This window comes from Lepidothrix coronata, unplaced genomic scaffold (assembly GCF_001604755.1).
Source record: "Lepidothrix coronata isolate B3197 unplaced genomic scaffold, Lepidothrix_coronata-1.0 Scaffold68, whole genome shotgun sequence".
Taxonomy (NCBI): Eukaryota; Metazoa; Chordata; class Aves; order Passeriformes; family Pipridae; genus Lepidothrix; species Lepidothrix coronata.
This window is the reverse complement of record NW_016690248.1, coordinates 3782820-3810666: the sequence shown is the minus strand read 5'-3', so window position 1 is coordinate 3810666 and position 27847 is coordinate 3782820. Positions and strand designations below refer to the sequence as shown.

Here is a 27847-nt window from a genome sequence, read left to right as displayed (position 1 = left end):
TCTGAAATGCCTTTATTTTTTTCAATGCATTTGCTTTGAAGTTAGGTGAATTAGGTAATGAAAGTGCCTCTTTCTTCAGTCCCTTCAAAGGGAGGTGGAATGGATCAACTCACATGTAGATTAGCACTCTACAGTGATGTATTTGGTCAGCTAAATCCTGCCTGTGTTCTGTTCTTATTTCAGTCTGAGGACAAACTTTCCCCAGCTTTTTTTTTTTGTTACTTTTTGTTTCTTGCAGGCCCTAAAGACCTTCTCTCAGATCGTTGCATTCTTTCATGTCCCTCAATGGATCTGGTTACGTGTTTGTTGGATTTTCGCTTAAATTTTGCTTCCAACAGGAGCATAGTTCCTCGCTTGGCAGCTTCTCTTGCAGCCTGTGCTCAACTGAGTGCCTTAGGTAGGTATAGTCTTAAAATTAAGTCTGTTTGTTTGAAGTTAAAATTATTGTTTTAAGTAATTACATTCTTTGCGTACTTATTTTTCTTTAGCTGCTGGCCACAGAATGTGGGCCTTGCAGAGACTACGGAAACTGCTCACAACCGAGTTTGGCCAGTCCATTAACATCAACCGGATCTTAGGGGATAACGAGGGAGAGACACGAGCTTTGGTAAGAAGGCAGTGATTCTCTCCTCTTCACAATTTTCACATTAAGATGTATGTGAAGCATTAAATGCTAGCCCTGATGTATGTTTTTTCTATCAATGGCAAAATAGGAAATAGGCAAATGAATAGTTGTCTTTCACAGGTCTGCAAGTCCGTAAAGGTGCTTTATTTTAGGAAAAAAATGGCTAATTCCAAGACTGTGTAGATGTGCTTTTGGAATTGCCAGAAAGTGGTAGAAATACTTTTATGTTAAGAAGCGGATGGAAATAATACTTAGCACAGCTTCCTGTAGTTTGGGACGTTATTTGTGGTTTTATTTCTAAATAATCTACTTTCTGTAATGAATACAGTAAGACTAACTCTCTGGTTCTGTGATGTCCTAGAGTTTCACAGGGAGTGCTTTAGCTGCTTTGGTTAAAGGTCTTCCAGAAGCTTTGCAACGACAGTTTGACTATGAAGACCCCATTGTGAGAGGTGGCAAACAATTGCTCCATAGTCCTTTCTTTAAGGTAATGAAATACAATCATTAAAGAATTCGTTAGAACAGTTCTGGGATTTTTTTTATAAGACATGGTAAGCACACCTAGTCCTATATCAGAAATGTTTTCTGACAAACCCAGAATACTTCTAAAAGGAGAATCAAATATACAAATAAAGGATAAGGAGTACCTAGCTAGGCAGAGGTAGGTAGGTCAGAAAACCATCTTGGAAGTACAGTAGGCTACACTTTTCGATAAGTGATTTCTGAGTTGTCCTAATAGGAGTGTTGTATATTTCTATTTAGTTAGTTAAATACTCTGAAGGCTTTATTTACATCCAGTTGGAACAAATAAGTTTCTTAAGTGGAAGGCTATTCTGTTTTGGACCCTGTACTTCAAAATAAAAATAAACTAGTTGAGGAGATGTAGAGAAGAGCAAGAAAAATATAAGGCTGAAGAAGCCTCCCATGTAGTAAAGTGAAATTAAAGATAGTTTACCTATCTTAACAAAAAGAAATTCTCAAAACTCAAAGGTTTATACAAGGAAGAAGTAATCCATTGTTCACAATATTCATCAGTAACATTGATTTGAAATCGAATCACATTGAAAATCAGTTGAAAATTCATTTAATTGTAGGAAGGGGACTTTAGTTTAGAAATGGAAGGTAAAAAGTTCAGCACATGGTATTTGATATAAAAAAGTTAATTAATCTAGGAGTGTTTTTCCCTGGGAGGTTATGAAAACTTCTGGATTGGAAGAGGAAATTAGGTACATGACATAGTGTGGGTGCACTTGATGTTACCCCATCAGTGAGGGTAAGGAAGATGACTATTACTGTCCCTTGCACTTTATGTGTCTTTGAGACCATGTTCAGGCCCTACTGGTCTTTGCACTGTTCAACTGTATCAAATGCATATTAATTTTTATTGCGCATTTTTGATCCATCCCTAAAATATTTTTTGATTGTCTGCAGGTGCTTGTGGCTTTGGCTTGTGATCTGGAGTTGGACACACTCCCTTGCTGCGCAGAGACGCACAAATGGGCCTGGTTCAGGAGATACTGTATGGCATCCAGGGTTGCTGTGGCTCTTGATAAAAGGACACCATTACCTCGCCTTTTCCTTGATGAGGTACCGTGGGAATACTTTAAATGGTTAATGGAACATGTGAAAGTGTTTTGTGTAAGAAGATACACTGAGATTGAAGTATTTTATGCGAACTGCAATAGGAGTAACTGATAATTTGAATAAGGTTGTTTAATACAAAATATTTTACAGGTGGCAAAGAAAATCCGAGAATTAATGGCAGATAATGAAAATATGGATGTTCTTCATGAGTGCCATGATGTCTTCAAGAGAGAACAGGATGAGCAGCTTGTCCAGTGGATGAACAGGTTATTTCTTTCAGCTGTCACTGGTTTGGTCTTGTGATGCTTTTTTATTGTACAATGATAAACTGCATTTTCTGTGACTTTTAAAAAGCTCTTTTAAGATTGTGTTTGTTTTGCGTTTTCTGCAGGCGACCTGATGATTGGACACTTTCAGCTGGAGGCAGTGGAACAATTTATGGTTGGGGTCATAATCACAGAGGACAACTTGGTGGAATTGAAGGGGCAAAAGTCAAAGTCCCAACTCCATGTGAAGCTCTTGCTACCCTTAGACCAGTGCAGTTAATTGGTGGTGAACAGACTCTGTTTGCAGTGACCGCTGATGGGAAAGTAAGGATGCAACAAATGGTTGTTTGTTTGATTCCCTTGAAATATTTCATCATCAGTCAGAATGGGTTCAGACTAAATGAAAAATAATGTGCATAGCACAGGTTTATTATTAGTATTGGTAGTAGTAGTTTTGTTTTATTATTTTGAAGAATCTGAACTGTACCAACTCCACCTGTGCGTTCTAAGAATGCAGTGTACTGTGGCATTAAATGCGTGAAACAAGATGCATATTTTAGTTCTTGGTTCAAAAATGTGATCAGATTTTGGAAAACAAAGCTGGGCACAAGCAATGTGCTCACAGAGTTCCATGAAACAGGACAGACAGTAAAATGTAATGATGATTATATCTCTCTAACAGGGGAGAGGTATAATCTCAGATTATTCACATTTGGCTAAATGTAAATTAGATATTGCAGGATCCAGTTTGCAGATGCTTAAATCCTGAGCAAAAAGGAATCACAGTGCAGAAGTTTAGTGTAAGGTATAGGAGAAAAAAATAAGTTAATGAATTCGAAAAGTCTTTATTTTTATACAGATGGCAGCTCTCTGTTTAGGACATGATGGAGAATTTTAGCTGGAGCTTTGTGTAACAGTTACATTCATCTAGTAAAGTACTATAATGATTCCTTGGGATCAGTATTGTCCTTGTTAATTATTCAGAGAAGGGTAAAGGGCAGATTAAATATATTTATTGACATTCTGTTGAAAGAAATTATTGTCAGAGAGACAAAAAGAGTGAAAAGCACTACTTAGAACAGTATTTACGGGATGGAAGGGAAAGTAGCAATTGTGTTTAGGTGTATGTATTCTGCCGAAGAAAGAACATTAGAATAGTGGTGTTGGAAAGAGAGCTACAGGTGATAGTGATAGATGATTTTGTGATGTTATATTGCAAAGCTATGGTTTCTTGATAGTTTTACAAAACAAGCTTTAGGATTTGAAATTAAATCTGTTAAGTCAGTGAGACTTCTTCTTGGCTTGAATGTAGCCATATTTTCTGAAAGCTTTTGTGAAATATTTCAAAATATTTCTTATATTCCAAAAGATAGAAAATAGAAGTCCTGTAAGAAACTGTTTTTTCCAGACTTTCCTTTAACTGTATTCTGGCATACATACTTAAAGAATTCTTCTCTACATCTCCAGTCAATGTTCTGCATGAGGCAAATAAAATTAAATTTTATTCTTTACCCTAAAGCTGTATGCCACTGGATATGGAGCAGGTGGTAGGCTTGGAATTGGAGGAACAGAGTCAGTTTCTACTCCAACTTTACTGGAATCCATTCAACATGTGTTCATAAAGAAAGTTGCAGTGAACTCGGGAGGAAAGCATTGTCTGGCATTGTCTTTTGAGGGAGAAGTTTATTCTTGGGGTGAAGCAGAAGATGGTAAACTGGGTCATGGAAACCGAAGGTAAGTAACACTCCGATATGTTATTTTAAAAGAAACTATTAATGGATACTTATTATAGTTACTATGTATTAAAAGTGCTATGTGAGTACTGCCTACGTGCAGAATTCAGCGTTAAGTAGTGATGTGGAAACATATATTTTAAAATTGGAGAGCCACGAAGTATTTTTCAGATAAGCAGTTACTCTGATTTCTGTATTTAGATATCATCTTCTAACAAACATATCTGTGGATGCTAAAGTTCAGTGGCTTTCCTTTGAGATCTGTCTTGTAGGTAGGTATGTGGAACCTTTTGGGAGCAAAACTGCCATTGTCCTGTTTTCCACATGCACTGTTACCTACATTAAGTGAGAAGTTTTATTGTGTTAGAGATAAGTGTTCTGATCCAAAAAGTAAAAGGAATGCTCAAGTCCATGGGGGCAACACTATGTGTTTTATACTAGTATGTTTTATAGTAGAAATGGTCTGTTCTGAAAGATTTGTCCAGACAAATGTTTTTATTTCAGCCCTTGTGATCGTCCTCGTGTAATTGAGTCTCTGAGAGGTATAGAAGTGGTTGATATTGCTGCTGGGGGAGCACACAGCGCTTGTATTACAGCTGCAGGAGACCTTTTTACATGGGGAAAGGGAAGATATGGACGCCTTGGGCATGGAGATAGTGAGGACCAACTAAAACCTAAACTGGTAAGAAACCTTTGGAGTATTACAGTCTTAGTCCAGTTCATACCTTCTGATTTGTAACTTTTTGCATTTCTGCATATAGAGAATGAAAAGGCAAAACAGTGACATGTATCTATAAGAAATTAACAAATTCCCACACCTGGAAGCATAAAATGAAAGAGGAGCTCCACACTTTGTGGCTTTTAGTGTTCACTAAACAGCTTACAGGGAATTTCTTTTAGAGAGGTTTAAAGAAAACCCCAAATCAAACACCCCACCTCTCAGTAAGTAAATTTCACCCTTTCCCAGATGTAGTTTGCACTGAAAGTGAGTTCCTTGTCTTCTGGGTCTTCTCATTATTTACTTCCTGGAAAATACAACAGTGTTTACAGTGATAGCCACTTAGTCACTTACAAACTACTTTTTTCTCCTGACATAATAATGATACTCTTGATTCTCATGATTGAATACTGACATGTTACAGAAGTATACACTAAGTTAATAAGAATTTAATAAAGTAATTATGAAGTATTTAATTGCTATTTGCTAAAGTAAGTTGAGTTAAGCAGTTTTTGATGAAGAAGATTAAGTAGTAAATATAAGAACTTGGACAGTATGGAATGTAAGAAGAATGAGTATACTGATAAATTCAGACTTGTACTCGTGAACTAGGAGCTTTTAGCCAGAAATAGTGGTATTAAGAAAATTTCCCTGCCTTTTAAATGAGAGTTCATTTTGCTACCTGCATTCTCTTGCTGAAAATACAGCAAAGGCTAAGATTGTGTTTTTTGACTCAAACTGAATGTTAGTTTGTTATTTTTATTCATAGCTCTGTGTATATATTTCTATTCATATGAGCATTAACTTTTTCCAGTGTTTTAATTTGTGAGATGAGGTATCATACATTCTTAGTCCTCTTTGGGACCTTACCACCTGTATTCGGATGTTCTTGTTCCCCTGGCCCCAAAAAAGCAAGGCTTGCCCACCTTTCCTTTTCCCCCCTCCATGTTCTTTGGTAGTACAAAAATAGATAACCTGTAGATGAGTTGAAGTATGTGAAGTTCCATGCTGCTTTGGGTAGTGCCACCTATAATCTATTTCAAGTAGTTGTGAGGATGGGAAGGATGTGATGTATATGTGGGTCACTAAGCTTTTACTTTGTGATTCCAAATCCCATACTTCGTCACTAGATGGCACCATTTCAAAAGACGTTGATTACATTCAGGTTATGATGCAAGTGCTCAAAAATTGAAAACTAGTAAAAGACTATTTGAAAACAAGGCTTTTTCTTTTTCCTCTTACTATATTTGCCCAGAGAGCCTGAAATTATTTGAACAGAATATAGTCTTTGATAACCTTAGATATTTTGTATTAATTGTTTTCCCTGGCATTTTAGGTCAAAAAATTTAACTAGTTCACCAGTTAAAATAAATAAATCCTGTATTTAAAATGCATAGTTAGTTTTCATTTTGCTGTTTTGAAAAGAGCAAAGCTCTTTGAGTTGCCTTTATTTGCTTATGCCTCTGCTGTTTCAGACTTGTAGTTCCACTGAACCACTTCTACAAGTTGGGTTTGTCATCTTTTCTGAAACTAAATGAGTGAGTCTTTTGTTGTGAACAAAAATGGGTGATTTTGTTACAGGTGGAAGCTCTCCAGGGTTACCGTGTGATTGATATAGCCTGTGGCAGTGGAGATGCACAGACGTTGTGCCTGACTGATGATGATACAGTCTGGTCCTGGGGTGATGGAGACTATGGAAAACTTGGGAGAGGAGGCAGTGATGGCTGTAAAGTACCAATGAAGGTATTTCAGTGTAATTTTTTCGTTGCTTTAGAAACCAGGATGTTGGTGGAGAACACTGAAGACAGATTTGCCAGTATGTGCAAACTTTGACCCATCCTGGGACATCAGGATTCTGCTGCCTGTCATTAAGATGAACTTTATAGGCTACAATAACAAGTCTTTGAGTTTTGTACTGACTGATGAAGTTGCACTTGAAGGTTTTTCTTTGGAGGGCATTGCTGGTTTGAGCAGTATTTATCATTTTAATTTTGGTTCCTGTCAAAACATTACATTTTGCCAAAAAATCTTCATGTTCATTTGTGTTAATAAATTTCCATAATACTCCTGAAATCATAAGTTCATTCCAGCAAGGGGTATCAATTAGTTGAAAAATAATCTTACTTATATTAAACTTACATTAAACTTTATATTAAACCCTTCCTGTGAATGCATGGCTGACTTGGAATTTCTTCATGTTACAAATGAAATCAGTGTAGCAATCAATTTGAGTTCCAGTACTTACTATGAAGACGAATGTTGCTTGTGTGTGAGAAATGTGTGTTTCATTGTGTATGCCTATGCACAATGGATTTTAGATTCTAAATCCAGAATCACACTTTATTACTTGGATAGAGGTATCCCCATTCAGTCTCCAAATGTTTCCAGCATGATGTAACATGATGTGAAAATAGTTTGTTTATCTTCCGTCAGTCATCAGTCCCATAGGATTGACGGTAAAGCAGCATAAGGATAATAATAAATAGGAAGAGTCTACTGAAGGTATAAATATTTTTATTATGTCAGCAGAATCACATCCTTGTCATACCAGCTGGGGATGATTAATGTTGAGTGTTTGCAGACAAAGCCTTATCATTTCTACTTGGGGTAATTGCCAAGTAACTATTGGAAAAACATACCAGAGATGGATCTTCAACAGTTTGTGAAATTTGAACTTCTTTTTGGTGTTTAGGTGGTAAACAGTAGAAACATGAAGGGAGTAGAATTCTTCTAAATTATCTACATAAACATTTTGATTTGTAAATATATGTACAGTTATACATTTGGACACTATATTTTACTTAAGACTGTGCAGTCTATGAATTTATAGCCTCCTTAATTAACTCTGATTTGATTTGATATTATTTTTTTAGATTGATTCCCTCACAGGCCTTGGAGTGGTTAAAGTAGAATGTGGATCACAATTTTCTGTGGCCCTTACCAAATCTGGAGCAGTGTATACCTGGTAAGTATTCTATATTAGTTATTTTGACAGTATTAGATGTAACCTTGTCTGTGACAGATATTAGTAATACACTGCCTTCACTGTTTTGATCTACCCCATCAAAAATTTTCTGAGTTCCTCTGTCTTGATTAGTAATCCACTGATGTTCTTTGGGGAACATTTTGTAGTGCTGTGAATGAAAAATCCAAGTATTTTGTTTTGGAGACAGTAGAATTATAAGCATGAAATGTCATGCAGGGTGGAAGATGATAGCATAAATAACATTCTCATGTATTATCAAAATTGTGTCTAGCTTGTGGTGGCTGCAATGTGAGAATTTAATTTTAGAGTTCATTGTTTTAATCTTCCTACACCACTCCGAATTTTATCATTTAAACTACTAGACTAAAATGTTTAAAAAGACTAAGCAAAATACCTTCCCAGCTTGCCTCTGCCACCTTTCTTGTGTGACATTAGATATCCTTAAACTGTACAAAGTTCGAGTCTCTGAGATCAGTAAACGTACTATTTTTGCAGATAAATGGTTCTAATACTTGACCCTTTAAGAAGAAAAAAATAAACCACCCCCTGCAAAAGTGTTAAAAGGACCTATGCAGAATAAGTAGGAACAGCACAAGAATTTGTACTGTGTAAGCAGAATCACATTGATACAAAATAGGGATGATTAAGTTGAATATTTGGAGAATATTTTGATATTGGACTTTATAAGTACATCTGCAGAGCAAATATCAGACATGGTCTGTCGTTTCATTTTTTCCACAATTAAAACAGAATTTTGAACTTTTTTACTCTTCTCTGTGCAGGGGCAAAGGAGATTATCATCGCTTAGGCCATGGATCTGATGACCATGTTAGAAGACCACGACAAGTGCAAGGACTGCAAGGAAAGAAAGTCATTGCAATTGCTACAGGGTCTTTGCACTGTGTTTGCTGCACTGAAGATGGTATAATAATCAAATAATTTTAGTTCTTAGCACTGAATTTGAATAAAATGAAACTTTATCCTTTAGTCAGGTGTTGGTAGGTTGTCCTTGCTAAAAACACTGGTTCTCTGTGTGCATGGATACATTTTATGTTTGCAGATGTTGGGTGTTTCTTAAGCAGCAAGCATGATGTTGATTTAAAGTGATCACATAAAACTAAATTGATGAAAATTAAGGAATTCAAGTTGCAGAAACATTGATGGTCAAAGAAAAATATGGAACTCTAAAAGTAATTACAGAATGATCAAGCAGTAGCATTGAATGCATTCGGCTTTTTTTATTTTTTGCAGAGTCTTGTGGACTTGCTGAAGTGTTTAACTTGCTAAATGAAGCATTTCACAAACAATATTGCTTCTTACAGAGCAGGCTGAGATACTGAATATCCTTTGTAGCAGACTCACTCCCCCATTTAATTAACAAATCTGCACAATAGCTGAGTGTTTTATGGGTGCTAGTGAAATATAACTGCAGAAAATGAATGTGAATAGTGAATATAGCAGCAGAAAATGAATGCTCAGGATCAAGGTTGTTACTTTAAAAGTATTTTCCAATTATCTTGCAACTGTGAGCACCTATTTTAATGTCCTTTCTAGTAATATAACTTATAGGATCTTCTGTCTCATCTAAAATGTTAAGCCTTTTTAAATTCTTTTTTTTTTAATATTGGCTTTGTTTTTTTCTGTGAAATTGTGTTTCTGGTGTTCTGTTGTTCTTCTGCTCCACCTTTTTCTCCTATTCTGAACAGAACTCTTTAATTATACAAACTACTAGGAAAGAAATGCATCTTATGCTAGCTGCTCTACATAGACTGCAGACCTAGATATGTCATTGAAGATTTATCTGTACTAGATAGTGGATTTCAGGATGGCCATCAGTCCTAGAAGTCTTGATTACAGCCCAAGACCTCATTCAGTTAGATGTTTTATAAATACTAATTTAAAAAAAAGAGCAAAAAGCTTGTATATTAGCTTCAGAATGATCAATTATTTTTATTGATTTAGGGGAAGTGTATACATGGGGAGATAATGATGAAGGGCAGCTTGGAGATGGAACAACTAATGCCATCCAAAGACCGCGCTTGGTTGCAGCACTTCAGGGTAAAAAGATCAACAGAGTAGCCTGTGGCTCAGCACATACTTTAGCTTGGTCAACCAGTAAACCTGCTAATGCTGGCAAGCTCCCTACACAGGTAATATATTCGGCTTATTGAATTCAGATTTAAATGTACTTCGTATGCTTATATGCTCTTTCAGTTGACGTATTTCCTTTTAAATCCCTGCATAAGCTTAGTGTGCTTTGATTTGGCTTCATGTTTGAGCCAGTTACTTTGTTTTACTTTTGTGTTTTCAAAGGATTCTGCTTTTCTGAGCTGAAAAAGCATCTTCATTCAGGTTTTAATCCAAATGCAGAACAGTAACTGAGTTTGTACATTGGCAGGAACTTAATTCTGTATCGCAGCTATGAAAATGTTATACCTTTCAGTGGAGTTCTTTGTTGCTTGCTTTATGTTGAGAGGATTGTTTTTTGAATATTTTTTATTTCAGCTATAAGACCTGGGTGTAGTGATGACAAGATGTAAAATGTGTTTGTTCTTGGATAAATTGTAAAATATGGAATAGCACTTATATTCTAGCCATCATATTTTTAATACTTGTTTCAGTTTAGATGGATATTATTGGTATCTTTTAGAAACAACTGAACTCCACGTATTAAATTTTGACAGTATGAATAAGCAAATATCCGAATTTCTATTACAAATTTATCTACAAATGTAAAGGTTGTTGTTACATTTAATAAAATAAATTATATAATAATTCTAAATTACATTTAGATATCATTGCTTTATCATAGGTTCCTATGGAGTACAATCATCTGCAGGAAATTCCCATCATTTCATTAAGAAACAGGCTTCTGCTCTTGCACCACATTTCAGAACTCTTCTGTCCTTGCATTCCAATGTTTGATCTTGAAGGAAGACTTGATGAAACTGGCCAAGGACCCTCGGTTGGGTTTGACACATTACGGGGAATACTGATATCACAGGGAAAGGTATTTTATCAGAGTGTTTTTTAGGGAGAGATTTGTAACTGTAAGTGTAATGTACTGTTTGAACTCTTTCTGAAGAAAGAAGATATATCTCAATTTGTTCTGTGAGTTGTATCTCAAATATTTGCATTCTGATGATGCAGACTTCTTTGTGTTCTTTCTACTGTGTTTTTCACAGTTCAACATAGTGCTTTTGTGCGTTGATCTTGACAATAACTTTACACTGTAAATCTTTAGTTTGTAGTATAGTTGAATTTTTCTAGAAAATTCAGTAGATGGTTTCCTGGAAAAAATGTGAGATAGTAGACAACTACCAGTTCATACCTGTTTGCATTCCTCTGTCAAGGTCAGGTGATATACTAGTTGATCCAAAGCTCTGTGCAGGTACAAACTTGTTTTATTAGACAGCTAAAAATGAGAATAGAATACCTAAGAGTTCAATCCCAAATTGCTAATGAAAGTGGATTTTTATGGTTATAAGTAAAGTCAGTCATGAGAAAATGTAGATAATTCTAATGCTTTGAAGCTGCAAGACTTACTCAAAACTTTAGATATGGTAAGCCTGTGAAAACATGACTTGCCTTCAGTATAATCATTAGTTTTGGATCTGAATTTTCTCACTGTCATAGTAATTTGTCTAACTGAAAAAGAAAACGTTATATAAAAAGAAAAAACCTGCTGGGAGATATCTTTGAAAAGAGAAGCAGTTAAGTTTCCCCCTGCAGTGCTGTTCTATGTCCTTAAACAAGACACACGGCCTGTAACTAGACTCCTTAGCGCATGTATTGTCTCAAGGTCTCTTTTTCTAGACTCCAGTAAAATTTTGTAGTGGAACAATCAAGCTGTATACATACTTCACAGATCAAGGGAAGGCAACACATTTTTCATCGAAACCTACACTAGAGAAAAAGGAAACAGAAATCCTAGCTGTTCTGTTCATGACATGTTAGTGCTATTAATTTGCAGTCCTTACGTATATGATGTTACGTATAAGAATGGGTGTGCAGGAGGCGAATTCAACCTCATTTACTTTCAGTCTGCAGAATAGTTACAGAAAGGTTCCACATATAAGATAAAATGTGATATCAGGTATATTTTACGTCAGAAACATTCAACAGAGGCAGCAGCAGTTGCAATACCATATTCATATCTAGACATCTAAGTCAGACTTACTGTCAGAGATTCTAAAGACTTAAAAATCTTCTTAATCTTGCTTGAAACTGGCTGTAAAATCAGATCCAAATATTTAGTGAGAGAACCTAAGATATTTGAATTTGCATAAAAAGCTTTTTTTTGCTTTCGTGGTTGTCGTTCTGTGACATTAATTATTCTCCATATACATATATAATTCTGGTATAAACTAATTTATACCTGTACTCATCAGTATGTTGGTTGCTTAATAATAAGTGAATCTGGGGGCAGGGCAACCTTTCAAGCCATGATTTTGAGTTATACAGGAGGGACTTTCTTCTTTACTTTTTTAGTATCCCCACTGTTTCAGATGTGAATCCTATTAGTGCAAATAACATGATCCTTGACTAACATCTCACAGCTTTATCTTCTGTTGATTTTGTTTGTTTTTAATATGTCAAAACTATTTGATGCTTGTTTTATTTCTTCTAAAGAAGACTCAGATGTGTGATGCCTTTTCTAGTGTTTTGTTGTGTACTCAGAAAGAAATTGGTGAAGGATAGCATAGGTAGTTTCTCTATTCTGTTGAGTCTTTTTTTTTTCTGAGTTGAACTAAGTATGTGTTTATCTGTGAAATATGTTCAGCATTCTTATTTGATTGCAGTTTTGCCACTATCTTAACTTTTTGTACTTTCCTTTTTTTAGGAAGCAGCTTTCAGAAAAGTTGTGCAAGCAACTATGGTGAGAGATCGTCAGCATGGGCCAGTTGTAGAGCTCAACAGGATACAGGTATCTGATGCTGAAGTTTCCATGTACTATCTATATGTTTAGCCTGCAGTGCTATGTTGATCAAACCCCTTTTTTCAGCTGTTTGGTATCTGAGTACTGAAGAGTTTAATTTTTATCAGTGAATCAAACAATGAATAACTTAATGTAGGGCCTACTTATTTTTAGTATGTTTTCATCCACACTGTAGTTGTTCGGAGAGAGGGGGGCACTTTGTGAAATGTTAAGTGAATGGTTTAGACTCTAATGAGCAAAGTATGTCCTGCTTGACAAAGGACTGCTTTTTCAAAACTAACTATATTAGATAATTTAAGAGAACAGAGATTCTGGTGCTTTTCTTACCTTTCCAGATGATCAGCTGAATTACTCAGCTGTTGCTTTCATAAGAGAGAACAGGAAGGGCAAAAAAAAAAAGCAAAGGAAAATAACCTTTGAATATAATTAAATATCAGGCTGATAAACTCTTGTCTGTTGCTGGTCATCACATGTGGTCATATTGATTGCAGAACTCTTTGATACAGAAGTGCTTTTTTCCTTATCATTGACGTTAGAAAATGTAATGTTGTGCCTTAGGCCAGATGTGTCTTTTTTCCATAGATATTTCTGTAACATAGAATAGTAAACCATTGTTTTCATTTAAATGGACTGAAGCCTGATCTTACAGAGTCCTCATGCATTTCTTTTCTTTAGTCCTGCTTTCTTTTTTCTTTCTTTTTTTCCTGGTATATTGGAAAAAGTAAGAACATCTATTTGTAAGGTTAAAGTGGAGAGATTGTGAAAATTTTGACTGATTAGTTTTCTTTTAGTGAACAGAAATACACACTGTTGTGGCTGTTTCTACTTCTTTGCCATTTTCTATGTGCACTTAAAATTTTTTTGTAGTAATGTTCTGTGATAAAAATGTGGTATTTTAGTTTATAGTGCCAGAGATTTTCTGATTACTTTTTGTGTTTGTATTCAGAAAGTTCAATAAATTAGTGAGTGCAACCATTTTAGGCAGGAAACTAGTGAGTAGGTTTTGGGCTCATTTGCTATTGTCCTCCTTAATGAACTGTTGAGTTCATTAATTGAGATAGGCTTTCTCATGTATTTTTGCATGTTTGTTACTTAAATCTGTTTTGAACTCTAGAAATGAATTGGTAGCTTCCCTTCTTCTGTGGGAAATGAAATACTGCTTTAACACAAGTCTTTCCTAGATTTAGCCAAGTGAAGGCTAAAAAGGGCCTGATTACATATCTAGCCTGATTACAGTGTACAAAGGATGGCTCACAATTTCTTGAGTTATCTTTTGCTGAGAATGAGAATGTGGATTCTTATTTGATCCTTTATAATATTTAATTGAAGATTCAAAGCTGCCTTACATAGTCGCAAAAAAACTAATTGTCAGTTTAAAAATGTTCATCTTATTTGCAGTTGTAAGTTAAAAGTGCAACTAGGCCTTAAAATGCCTTTGCTTTCAGAAAACTGTTCTTGCAGTTTATAGATATATGGTGCAGTCAATTCACTTCATCTTCAATTGTATAAAATAAACAGATGAGTTTTTAATTTAAAGTTGTTTTCCAGATATTAACTTGTTTTTTTAAATACTTCCTTAGCATCCCTTGCTGTTCAGTGGTTTCTTTGGAAGTACCAGAACTGGACATAACAGCTGTCTAACTTGCAGTATAAAACCAGGCAAAACACCACTCCCTTGTCCTGAGATCAAGGGTTACATGGACCAGATTCCTTTAGAGTAGATCACATTCACCTTACATACAGCTCGGTCCTGTTTTTTTTCTGTTGGGAGTCTCCTAAAGGTGGGACATCATAGTTTTATGTAGTTTTCCTGCTCAGAGTGTGTGAAATACAATGCGATGGCTGTACTGTAATTCAGCCAAGTGCCAGCCTGGTGTTTCTGTAGCATAAAATTGAGTGTAGATATTTTATGCTTTGAGGTGTAGCATAAAGGAGTGTAGCTTGAATGCACAGAGACAGTTTGGGATGCTGTTGGAGGACTGCATAGGGCATAAAACCCAAATTTGATGCAGTTTTATCCATAGTAATTTCTGGGAATAGTCATTAAGTGAAATGTTCCAAAACAGCATCTGGGCCTTATTCTGGAAAGGTGTAATAGAAGTAGTCCAGAAAATGAACTAACAGTTATATGTCTAGACAGGGTTCCAGTGCTCAGGTTTGCTTACTGACCCTCTTACTAGCAGATCAGATTTATCCAGTGTTTAAGTACGGGTGTAGCTTGTAGCTCGTGTGGTGTCGAATGGACAGTGTGTTATGACCTATAGACAGACACTTTCAGAATGCTGTTAAAACGTATCTTTCCACCGCAGTTGAAAGGAATTCCTTCCTTTTCAAAAGGAAAAAAATTTCAGTTATGAAGGAGATTGTCTGCTTTCATTAATGTAATACTGCAAGGAATCCCCTGGTTTAATGTTCTCTACTGTCTCTCCTTATTAAATGTGGGTTATAGAAATCTCAATAACATGATGAGTAAAAATGATCTGATCTTAAAGTAGGCACAGCATATGAATGAATGATTTGTTCTTTTTTGAGGGTTATATTTCAGTTTAAATATCATTCTTCCGTCCTGATTTCGTCGTCTGCCTTATAAAATGTACTTTTAAAGAACTCTTACTTCATGACAGCCTTCATTTTACTACCCTGATCAAGCTAAGGTTTTTTGTTTGCTTGTGTAGAGTAATCTTTTCTTTACTCCTTGCCTTTTTATACTCTTATTTTTTCTGTAGCATTTCATTTTGAACATAGGTAACTGAAACTCAATGTACGGGTGAGACTATGTCTGTGCTCTTATAATTATTACACTGAAACTTCACTGGCTCTTCTGGAGATTGATTTCGTGACATATTCTTGATTTGTGTTCGTTTTCTTCATAGATCTGTCTTGTCCGTGAACTGTATATATTTCTCTTTCTTGGCTGATTTCTACTGAGAAGCCATCATCTTTTTGTAAACTTTTTTTATTAGTGTACAGTTGCATGGCTTTATGTACTACATTTCTCCCAGCTTCTATGGGTTGAAGAGAATCTCATAGAATGGCCAATATTTTGATGGGTAATTTCAAGCTGCTTTAGACAAATACAAAGTTTTGTGATTCAGAAAAAGAACTTAAATTTTGTTCTTCATCACTTGAAAACACTTTAACCAGCTTACAGATTGACTTGAGTGACTCTCCCCCTTTGTTGCAATAGTGCTGCTCACAATAAGTGATTATTCATTAGGGCAAGTTCTTGAATTTGGTTCTTCCACACTTCACTGAATGCTGCTTCTGAGCTGCCTCATTTCCTCCGTTGCAAGAATGGACAGTTTTCCATAGGTTGGTATCTTCTGATGGAAGACTGTTTTATGAAAATCCTTCTTGGGTTCTAATTAACTTATTAACTTGTTTTATGCTAAAAATTATCTGATCTGCAAGAAGGCTGGAACTGTATTTTAAAAAATTGAGATGATGTACAATCTGTGTTTAATAAGGGATGATTTTGAAACCTGAGCAAGATACTGTGCTCTGGACTTGTACAATAAAAAGCAAAAATACCTGTGGTGGATTGTGTATTTGTATGAATTTTTGCCGTTTTTCAGTGAAGTGTTTTACTCTTTGCTAGTAACCTAAAATAACTTATTATGGGCATCTGTCAACAAGCAATATAGTAAGATGCTGGCAGAAATGCCAATAATCCCTCATGACATTCTTAAATTGCTTTGTTAAAAGTCAAATTTTAATCGTTCCTGCATCTAAATTATCAATCAAATGAAATTTAAGTGTTAGGAAATAAATACTAAATGGAATGTGTAAAAGCATGTGCATTCCATCCTATTCAGTTCAGGCAGGTGTTCTTCCGTTTTTATTGTCACTTGATTAATTTGTTAAGTGTGAGATTTGAAAAAACAGTGAATTAACTGGTGCTTTCATAGACCTTCTATTCATACTTTCTTCTTTTTAAGAGAAGACTCAGTGACTTAGTTCTCAACATAAAACTTCTTGGGCATACAAATTTCTCAGAAGTCCACTGAAATAAAAACAGCTTGTGTTGATAGAGAACATCTTACACATGAGGAAGATTTGGGTGTGTCAGTCTTTCAGTAAAACCTGAAAGAAATGTGATGGTTGTTTTATCCAAAGCCATCAGAGCAACTGGATTTTGAGATGCACTATAGCTTGTAGTGGAACTAAATACAGGTTAGTGGGATGAGTCTGATTTATTTCTGAATGAACAGTCTCACGGATATCGGTGAACTGTGTGCACTGTAGGAGTTCCTTTGCAGTCAGAACAGGTTGAGAATATAACCTGCAGAACAACAAGGGGAAAAAAATACCTTGTGTTTCTCCAGCCCTCTATTTACTTTCCATTTCTTTCCTTTCTATACTGGTGAAATGCTTTTTATATTCTTACCATCTTTGTGTGCATCTCTTGCAGCAGAATCCGTGGGATTTTCCTTGCATGCCAATTCTTATGAATCTTCATCAGCTCTTAAAATACACTTTTTCTGTAGGTGCCTTAGAACACGTTACCTTTGTGTCTATGTGCATATGTATTTTGGTAGCACTTACTCATTGTTAGAGACTCCTAGTAAGTATCATAGATGCATATTTAGTTCTTATCATTAACTATAGACTAACATTAACTATATAAGACTAACACATATTCAGTTTACTGGCCAACAACACAGCCTCTGATCTGTCTCATATGAAAAACTTACCCAGATTTGTCAATTGACTGCGTGAATAGAGACAGGATGAACATTACAATCAGAAAAACTGAATTTGCTGATGCATTGGCTACTTCTTCAGAAATAAGGAGAGAAGTCTTTATCATCAGACTTTATCACTGACATCCCTCTGTCTTTTCATTTTCTTTTAAAAATAAACAGATATAGTGCTGAATAGTGACAGATGAACAAAGAACTGTTTGAAATGAAAGATAAGAAAGGTGTTGGTTGTTGAGGGTACTGAGAATTCCTTATCTATATGCACAGTAATGCCAGTTGAAATATGTTCTTACTGTGACTTTTATAATATGCTTACTCAATAGGTAAAGCGTTCCAGAAGTAAAGGAGGACTGGCTGGACCTGATGGTACAAAGTCAGTGTTTGGACAGATGTGTGCTAAAATGAGTTCCTTTAGCCCTGATAGCCTTCTGCTTCCTCATCGTGTTTGGAAAGTCAAGTTTGTTGGTAAGAGAATTCTTCTCACCCCACCCTTCTACGTTGCAGTTAACTCTTGGAGAACCTGAAGGAAGGAAGTGATACAGAAAACAATGTATGTGTGTAGACAAAGTGCTTAAAATGTTAGGAAGTAAAAAACCTTTTCAAATTATTCTATAAAACCCCTCAAGTTTAATGGAAATGTGTCTGTGATTCTCCTCAAATTCCAGGGGCAGCTATTCTGCTTGCTGCAAACACTCTGCAAAACCTAAACCGGTTTTTGAGCTGTCTGAATTGGTAATTAATCCTGGCTAGCTAGTCTTACTGGTAAGGTTGTTTCTACAAATCACCATATCACTTTGAGCTTTTTAATGAAAAATATTTGAAATTGAAGAGCCGTTCTATCTACGGAATATGGGCTCAATAAAATATATCTACTTTAAAATGCCACTCGTGAAATTCAAAGCTACACTTCCTTTTCTAGCTCTGTTTTGTTTTATTTTCATTAGTGGATAGCGATAAAAAAAATTAGTTACATTCCGTCAAAATAGTATTTTTGTCACTGTGATATGTCATATAATCTTCTAAATAATGCATTTTACAATGAGCTGGAAACATCCGGAGAGCAGAACTTCAGGCGTTTTCATATGAAGAGATAAGACAGCGCAGCTTTTAGTAAACTTCTGTTTACTCAGTTATCCCTGTGGAATGAAATACAGTTTGTTTCAATACTTCAGTTATTTTTGAAAGAACATTTAATTTTGAGCCTTTTTTCTTCAAGGTGAATCTGTGGATGATTGTGGTGGAGGTTATAGTGAATCAATAGCAGAAATGTGCGAAGAGCTTCAGAATGGGCTGACCCCTCTGTTAATTGTGACACCAAATGGAAGAGATGAATCTGGAGCAAACAGAGATTGCTTCCTATTAAATCCTGCTGCCAAGTCACTCCTGCATATGAACATGTTTCGTTTTCTTGGTAATTTCTTAGCTACTTTGTGATATGCTACTGGCATTACATGATCAGAATATTGGGAATCTAAAAAAGAGTGTTTAAACTTACAGGTGTACTTTTGGGCATTGCTATCCGGACCGGCAGCCCTCTGAGCCTCAACCTGGCTGAGCCAGTGTGGAAACAGCTTGCAGGAATGAATCTAACAATTGCTGATCTCAGTGAGGTAAGTATGATGAAGTTCCTGAGTAGGATATAGCTTACAGCAGACAAGCAGATTCTAGCATAAGTTTTTCTCGAGTGATTAGTTTCCCTGGTTTCCATATGCTTGTATTTTGACTGCCCTTTTACATTTTGAACCAGTATACAAGGAGGATTTGTACTGACTGTTAAAACTGTAAATGTGAGTTGTTCAAAAGTATTTAATCTATTTGAATTCTAGAGTATTCTTAAATCTCATGGGTTTGACTAGACAAATCTTTGTGGTGGAATTCCTACTTCCAGTAGACCTTTCTGTAGCTGTTACTGTCTGTAGTACCAAATGATTTGAGTGCACATGCGTGCACTGTTTTGAAGTAAAAGAAAATGAGTGCAAACTACTACTAGTTTGTGCTTACATACTTCATGAATATCACAAACTTTCAATGTCTGTTTAATGAGCTCAGTAAATGTAGGATAAGACTTAGATCTTCAGTACAAAGAAGAGCTCCTTCTCAAATCCTGTCATGTAGAAATGTACTTACTGTAAAAGCATTGAGTCATTCACTTGTCACTAAGGGGATTCCTTTTGTACCAAACCCAGCATTGGTAGAGATAATTATTTTTTTAAGCTTTAAATCCATTTTCTCATAAAATACAGTTTCTTGGGAAATGCTCTCCAAAAAGGTTGAAATCTGGAACCACATGCACTTTCCAACATCCAACATAATGAAATTTTATGTAAAATACTAAGCCGTTTTATGTTTTTGAAATAAAGTTCGATGAATTCTGGTCAGACATTCATCAAAGCTTTTGGCAGATAACATGTGATGCACTGCTTTTGGTATACAAGAGACGCTGTTGTGTAATGCTAATAAACTGAGTTTAACTCGGGTTTGTTACTCTCAAAAGGTTGATAAGGATTTTATTCCTGGGCTTATGTACATTCGAGATAATGAAGCTACTTCAGAAGAGTTTGAAGCTATGAGCCTCCCGTTCACTGTGCCTAATGCAAGTGGTCAAGATATTCAGCTGAGTTCTAAGTACACCCATATTACACTGGATAACAGAGCAGAATATGTGAGACTGGCAATAAACTACAGGTTTGTTGAAGAAATCATTAAAATTATTGACGTGAATACGCATTTTCTTTCAAAAAGTATGCAACAGCTTTTAAACAGTGTACTACTTCAACCTCTTATGCAGAAATATTTTAATATTTTCACAGGATTGCAGTGTTGAATTTCTGATTTCACTTATCTCTCTAAGGAGAGAAAGATTAAACTTAGTTTTTAGGAAACAAAACAAAGAAGCAGGTATGGCTCTAGACAGAGGTATGACCTGACAGAGCAGTTTTGGCAGCCAGTTTTACAGGTGGAGAAATATCCCATGCATCTAGTTCTTCCTATGCGCTAAAGTAATAGACTTGATCTTGTGAAGAGAACATAGATGTAGTACTGCTGCACTCATAGTTTTTCATCTCATCAATTGCAATCAAAGGCAGTATCAGCTGAATTCTTACTTTATTCTTATCTAAGTTGGAATAGACAAAACAAAATGTTCGTTCCTTGGATATGACACTTGTGCACACCCACCAAAAAAGGCGAAAGCCGAAAAGGGCCAAGAGCCGAACATTGCATCATCATCATGGCTAGGCTTCGTGAACGAAGATTTAGGAAAGCTCTATCCACATTTGTTACGGGCATGCTGGTGGCTTATGAGGCCAATACGAGATAGACATATCCGATTGCACAAACATTGCACTGAAATGCAAATAGTTGTTTAGTATTTGAAAAGACAGGCCTTTGGGTTGCTTGTGTAGCCAGGTAGCTAATCTAGATGAGCACAACTAAGAAGCAACCATAAGCATCTTTGTGAAGTAGTAAGTCTAGTGCCTACTGAAATATGGAAATTTAGATAATTTGGGTGAGAAACTGATTCATGGCTGTTTTATTCACTCCACCATAGTTATCTGCTTCAGAGAGTGCTTGAGCAAGACTGTGTTGTCACTATATACTTGCTTATTAGTTTCTAGTTAGTGTCTGGCAACAACTACTGAATTAGTCTTTGTTTTTCTTTTTTTTTTTACTCTATAAATGGTTATGAACCAATACTTAAACTTGATTTTGACAGTAGAGAGAGGGATTTCATTTGGAGTGGATATTCCTTTGAAGAAATGGCTTTGTTTTATTGTCAGTTCTGGCTATTCTCAAAGGACACAAGCAATTCTAAAGCATTTTGCAGTCAAAAGGCCTTTGGGGGAAACGTTTAAAGGTTTAGATTAAGTATCGGGTTTTTACTATATGAAGCCCTTGAGAGGGAAAACTAGCACCTGAATTGAATCCATAGGGAAAAGTGGATTCAAAAGACCAAACTTGTCCTGACATCTTTGTTTATTTTGGTGATGACTTCATAAGCCTGAAGACAGGACTTATGAAACATGTGAAACTGTGCTCTGGAGAGCTCTGTAAAACATCTCAGAAATTATTTGATAGAGAAAAAAACCCCAAAACACAAATGATGTGTGGCATCAGAAGCAGCAAAGTGTTACTTATCAGTATCTGCCCTGAAATCGGAAAACCTCCTGTCCCCACAGAAACCATGTTTTAGTTTAGACCCATTTTCCTTTTACTGTAATGTCTATCACATATTGAGAATGTTTAAGGTTTCAAGACACAGCCTCTCTTTTCCCAAGAGTATTGTGGCAGTTTGAGCCACATTAGAAATCCAAAATCCAATTACCAGGCTTCCCCCACCCCTTCCCACAATTTATCTCAACACCGAAGAGAAAACTTTCAGGCAAGAGGCTTCTATAGGGGAAGGGGGAAGTATTTACATTTATTTACGCAAATAAATATACTGTACAAGCTAAAAGCAACTATATATATATATATATTACACTTCTATCAGTCTCTGCAAAGCTTCTCCTTTTAACTTAAGTCCAGGAAAAGCCTTTCCAGTCTGATAGGTAACCAGTCTCTCTCTCGTGGGAGTGTTCGGGGACCCGAACGCTCCCCCCTCACCAAGCTCCAGCTGTTTGTGGAAGTCCTTCCTTCCTCACAAAGTCCAAGAAGGTAGCTCTGAGTCCTTTCTCCTTGGTCCTGTGTCATTTCTGCTGTGTGATCTCTCTCTCTCGGTCTCATACCTCGGTTTTGTAGGCTGCTGTAGTGTAGCTTATCAACATACGCATCCTCCAAGTCAGTTTTCGGCTGCCCCTGGTCAAACCTCAGCAGGGCAACTCCCGAGCCTCTCTTTCTCTGGCCCATCTCCAATTTTGCCTGGGATTCTTCTCCCTAGCGCCGAGCTGCTTCATTATCAGCCCGTCCACTTGGCTCTGCTTCAATGCTGAGCCTCTCCTCCACTTTACAGTGGAGGGAAAGAAAAGGCCCCCCTCCACAACTTAAATGCAAAAGGGGGTGGGGAAGAAGGCTTGGCTGCAAGGCCTGCCTTCTTTCTCTCCCACTTACCAGTTATTTGTGAGTTGCGTCCCTCACAAACACACACTCACTCCAATGCTGTCTCTAACTCTGGCCTAGGCAGAGTTGGGGGGCCACAGGGCTCCCCTCTCCCCGCCAGAGGGGGCAAGAAGGAGCCCAGCCACCCCCTGACCTCCTACACCTACACGCAGCAGACACCAACAGAAACTGTCACCAGCTTCCGGTGCTGTGTATATATGATTTTTTAGCAGAATCGAACAAGATGAGTGGTGACTGGCTCTCCAGGGAACACTGCCCTGGCACCCAATCACCTCTGAGCCCCCCGACTCTCTGGGGGGCCAGTCTTAACCCATGACAAGTATGTTGTTTCCAAATTGGGTATTGGTTTGTTTTTGCCAGGCATAGCACAGGAATAATACTGGGAATAAAATATTCTAAACATTGGGAGATATCTCTCCATATTGAGCTTGCTGTGCAATATGAATTGGTGTATAAAGTCAAGTATTTTGTGGTAAATGTTAATGTTCCTTGGTTTATAGCTGGAGACTTGAGGAGAGTGGTTAAACTTGCTTTGATGTCACAGTAATTGCTATAAATAATTGCTAGAAATAACATTCACAGAAACTCCAAAAATGTTTCTTTGCAGGCTTCATGAATTTGATGAACAGGTTGCAGCAGTTCGTGAGGGCATGGCCCGTGTTGTTCCAGTTCCTCTACTTTCGCTCTTTACAGGATACGAACTGGAAACTATGGTATCAATTTCTGCTTTATTACTTCTGTCAGACTAATTTGAAGTGAGATTATTCACTCATTCATTTTACTAATCCAAACCCCACATTAAATGCTGTTTACAATGATTGCTCTGTGGTTGCAAACATTCAGTTCAAGAAAAGACTAGAAAATGTTTAATTGCCCTATTAGTGTTAGTAAAATTATTTTGATATAGCTGAGCAGTGATGTAATGAATTTTTTCAGTAAGAAACAAACAAAACCAAAAAACCCCACATGACAGGGATCTAGGAGGTGAATTGCAGATATTTGTCCCAAGTAAAATGTTTAATTTGTTATGTGATCTAGGAATGTGAAAGAAGGTTCATTACTGTCCCCTGATGGGAAGATGTGTATTTAGTACTATTGTAATAGGAGACTATTCATGACACTTCAAATATTCGAATGTTGAGTTTGTCAGTGTAAAAGATTATTAAATACTTTAAAGGAATAGAGGGAACAAATCACCTCTAATTGATTTTATCAGACTTGTATAGCCTATCACTGGATCTTATTTTTCAGGTATGTGGAAGCCCAGATATTCCACTTCATCTCCTGAAATCTGTAGCGACTTATAAAGGCATTGAACCAACTGCTTCCTTGATACAGTGGTTCTGGGAAGTGATGGAGTCCTTCTCCAATACAGAGCGATCTCTCTTCCTGCGTTTTGTGTGGGGCAGAACAAGGCTGCCCAGGACTATTGCAGACTTTAGGGGGAGGGACTTTGTTATTCAGGTAAGGTGTATGGGATGGAGAGGATGTAGGGGGGTATTTAAAAAAGCTGCTACTGGAGAAGTAGTAGCATGACATAACAAGAGAACAGGCTGATTTCATTAAACTGTTTTGCAACATTACATTGTAGATTTGACAGTGCAACAGAGACTGTTAATGTATATAAATATTCTCTCTTGACTTGGACAACTCATTTAATTGCCCAGCCACTTATTTCTCTGGATTTTGATAGTTTTCCACTGTCATTCAACTGTTTTTGCTGGCCCGTATTTAGCAGTTCATTCAGCTTAGTTAGTAATTTCAGCTAAATTAAACCCCCATGATCTTCAAATCATGTTTTGATATTTGCTGAAGTAATACACCATACATTCATAATCAAAGCAACTCATACATGTCTGTTTTTATTTATTTACTTAGGGTAGGGAAAATGGATTTTGCCTTTTAATTTTCTTTTAAGAAACATCAGCATCAGAATCAAAAATATAATATCCTGTTTAAAAACAAATCCCAATTATTATTTTGATACTCATTTGTGGTTTGGACAGTGAATTAAAAATATTGTGCTTTTTTTTTTTCAACAGGTATTGGATAAATACAACCCTCCAGACCACTTCCTTCCTGAGTCGTACACATGCTTCTTTCTCCTGAAGCTGCCCAGATATTCCTGTAAGCAAGTACTAGAGGAAAAACTCAAGTATGCCATTCACTTCTGCAAGTCTATAGACACTGATGATTATGCCCGGATAGCACTGACAGGAGAGCCAGCAGCTGATGACAGTAGTGATGATTCTGATAATGAAGATGCAGACTCTTTTGCTTCAGATTCTACACAGGACTACCTAACAGGACATTGAAAAGTAACATAAGAAATAGTTGTCACAAGCACTGAGGCAAAATGCCAAAATGACAATGAAGCCAAGGACAGTTTAGGTTTCAGAATATAGACTATATAGTCAGAGGGATGGTAATCTTCTGAACATGGGGAAAGTGTGTTTGCTACTCACAGTAGGAGTTAAGGGTTACAGCTTAAACCATCAGCTTAAAATAAATGGCACAGTATATGGGCATTTAACATTTATTTTAAGAGCTGAAAGTGGCCCCCCATAATGCTGCACTGCATTTAGAACCTTTGTGTTTACTGAAGTGTTGTAAATGTTTATATAAATATGGTAGTGCAGCATCCAAAAGGCAGTGAAACCTTTAAATTGTGGGTGCAATAGGTTTTTTTCATATTAAGTGTTGTGTTCTGTGCATCTTCTTGATTGTATATTGGAAATACTGTGCAACAACTGAATAGTATTATAAATATTTCATTTAACTTTACTAGAAGTTTGTTAAAAGTTTTTGAACATTGAATAAACATTATTCCTTGAAATTCTTCTATAGATAATTAAAAATGGCCAATAGTTTCACCTCCACCCCTGGTTTGTATATTTTAGCTTATGTGTTATTTATCTCAAATTTGATACTTTCTGTGAACAGCATCATAATTCTTATCATGGAAAGTGTACTGTATATAATTGGTGCCATGTAAATGCAGAAGTTATAATTTCCTTCCAAATAAAAGTTCTGCCACATTGAAAAACAGTATGTGTTTTTCCGTGGTAATGCAGCTGCTACATGGGACAAACACTGAAACGGCTCTACTAAGAAACGTTTCTGTAATTTACAGCTGCTGAGCAAACGTTTTTGGTGCTGCTCCACCAATAGTAGGTGCATTGCCAGAGACAGAATGTGAGCTACAGTAAACTTGAGCAAGTCTATGTGATGTGTTAATGGTAGCAAAACACCATGTTTTTGCAGTCGTTCCTAAGGCAGCTGTTGTCAGTAAATGGTGAATTTCTTCTTAGACACCTGGAAAAAAATTTTGAGGAAGTTTAAGGGGCAGGTGTCATCAGGTACCTGAATGTGAGTAGAAGAGTATGATGATCCTTGTACAACATACTGTCGTGGAGATTAGGTCATCTTACAAGGCTTGATCGTGACACATCGTGCATCCAGAGTGGCCTGTTTGAATAAGTGATCGAAGTCAAGCGCCTTTGGGCAGGTATTATGTGTTGACCACATGGTGTATGCACTGGTTTTTCGGAGTAGGAGAATAAGATTTAGTTGTGCCAAGGCACTGATGTTTTACTTTGAAATCCAGTAATAGGTGATGTCATACCATTGCTTCACTAATTATCAGGATAGGTATATGTGAGTATTTAACATTTTGCTATTCTGAGCGGATTAATTAATTTTTTAGTGTGTGCATTTGACTTTAACTAGATTTAAATATTAAATGTGGGTTAATATTATTTCAAAGTTCTCATGAGACAAAGTTGATATTCCAAAATAGTGGTGAAACTATCTGTTTGTTCTTAAGATGTCAGAGTTTTGAAATCTGTTAGCTTTAGACACCTCTGTTTAGTGCTGAAGATCTTTTGCTACTGTCCTGATCCTCTGTCTCGTTGGAGATTCCAGAGTCAGGCCTGTGCTCTGTCCTCCAGATTTACTCTGCTGATGAAAAATGCTGTATCTTTTTTGAGTCTTAAAGATGCAAAACTCAAAAAAACGTTAAGCAACCTCTTTTATCTTTGCTGCTGAATTGAATTTCTCCTGGGGGTAAAGAGTGGAGAAGCTAGTACAGAAGTGCTTGTGAGGTCATCTGTTGCCCTTCGCTGTGGTAACACTGGAGCCCTGTAGGCATCTAGCTTGATCAAAGAGATTCTGTAGTCAGCTTTTTAGGAGATGCAATGAATGAGTCATGCCCAAATCTCAGTCCAAGTTCAATTGCCATTCTTAAATTTCAAATCTCATTTCAGGAGCATGTGGACTACTAGTAAGATGGAGAAGTTTATAACTTGCTTCTAGGAAAGCAAAAGAATGTCAGAGTTTTTCTCCCAAGAAAAGTTAAAAGGAAGTATCGTTTATATAAGGAATCCGTGAACTGCATAAAAGAAGTTTCTTAAGCTGCCTTCTTTTCTTTCCCATCCTAACAGAAGAGTCTCAAGACACCTTTTTACAGTGTGATGCTTGTCGTCTGTGGCCTGACTTACAGCATTGCATAGATCATCATGTTGGAAGGGACTTCAAGGATCATCTGCTCCAACCTTTATTGGCTAAAACACAATCTAGACAAGATGGTTAAGCATCCTGTCCAACTGAATCTTAAAACTGTCAATGTTGGGGAATCTGTCTTTTCTCTGTGGAGATTGTTCCATGAATAACTTTCCTCTTCAGTCTAATATGAATCTCCACAGGGTTATCTTGTATCCATTACCGCTTGTCTTTTCCTTGTGACTCCTTGTAAGAAGGAGTCTGTGTCTTCTTTGTAGTCACACTTTATATACTGGAACATGGTGATAAGGTCTCCCCTAAGCCTTCTTTTCTCAAGGCTGAACAAAGTTCTCTCAGCCTTTCCTCACATGGCAGGCCTCCCAGCCCTCTGATCATTTTTGTGGCCCTTCTCTGGATCATCTCCAGCCTGTTCACATCTTTTTGCATAGTAGGGACCAAAACAGCACAGTATTCCAGGTGTACTGGTGTTGAGTGGGGTAAAGTGGGGTAAAGACTACTTTTATCTCTGCTGTCAATGTCTGTGTTGATGCAACCCAGCATCTCGTTGGCTTTCTTTGCTGCAGCAGCACACTGTTCACTCGTATTGAGCTTGCTGTCCACCTAGACCCCCAAGTCCATTTTCATGGAGCCACTCCCCAGCTGGGTAGATCTGAACCTGCACTGCAATCCTGGGTTGTTTTCCCAGGTGCAAGACCTTATGCTTGTCCTTGTTGA

General features: G+C 36.8%; 1 protein-coding gene across 1 annotated transcript in view; it reads left to right on the top strand.

Moving 5' to 3' along the window:
* Window positions 1–25660, top strand: part of HERC2 (HECT and RLD domain containing E3 ubiquitin protein ligase 2) — a 109602-nt gene extending 83942 nt beyond the window's left edge. Inside the window, exons 72-92 of the mRNA XM_017818356.1 lie at window positions 239–397; window positions 489–607; window positions 987–1112; window positions 2057–2212; window positions 2360–2475; window positions 2601–2799; window positions 3995–4209; window positions 4713–4890; window positions 6508–6669; window positions 7800–7891; window positions 8695–8834; window positions 9875–10062; window positions 10725–10922; window positions 12756–12839; window positions 17878–18019; window positions 18771–18965; window positions 19052–19164; window positions 20049–20239; window positions 23220–23325; window positions 23864–24076; window positions 24655–25660. Coding sequence (XP_017673845.1) covers window positions 239–397; window positions 489–607; window positions 987–1112; window positions 2057–2212; window positions 2360–2475; window positions 2601–2799; window positions 3995–4209; window positions 4713–4890; window positions 6508–6669; window positions 7800–7891; window positions 8695–8834; window positions 9875–10062; window positions 10725–10922; window positions 12756–12839; window positions 17878–18019; window positions 18771–18965; window positions 19052–19164; window positions 20049–20239; window positions 23220–23325; window positions 23864–24076; window positions 24655–24927 — 3365 coding nt within the window. The 3' untranslated portion in view covers window positions 24928–25660. The remainder of the gene's footprint in view (window positions 1–238; window positions 398–488; window positions 608–986; window positions 1113–2056; window positions 2213–2359; window positions 2476–2600; window positions 2800–3994; window positions 4210–4712; window positions 4891–6507; window positions 6670–7799; window positions 7892–8694; window positions 8835–9874; window positions 10063–10724; window positions 10923–12755; window positions 12840–17877; window positions 18020–18770; window positions 18966–19051; window positions 19165–20048; window positions 20240–23219; window positions 23326–23863; window positions 24077–24654) is intronic.
* Window positions 25661–27847: the final 2187 nt, after the last annotated feature.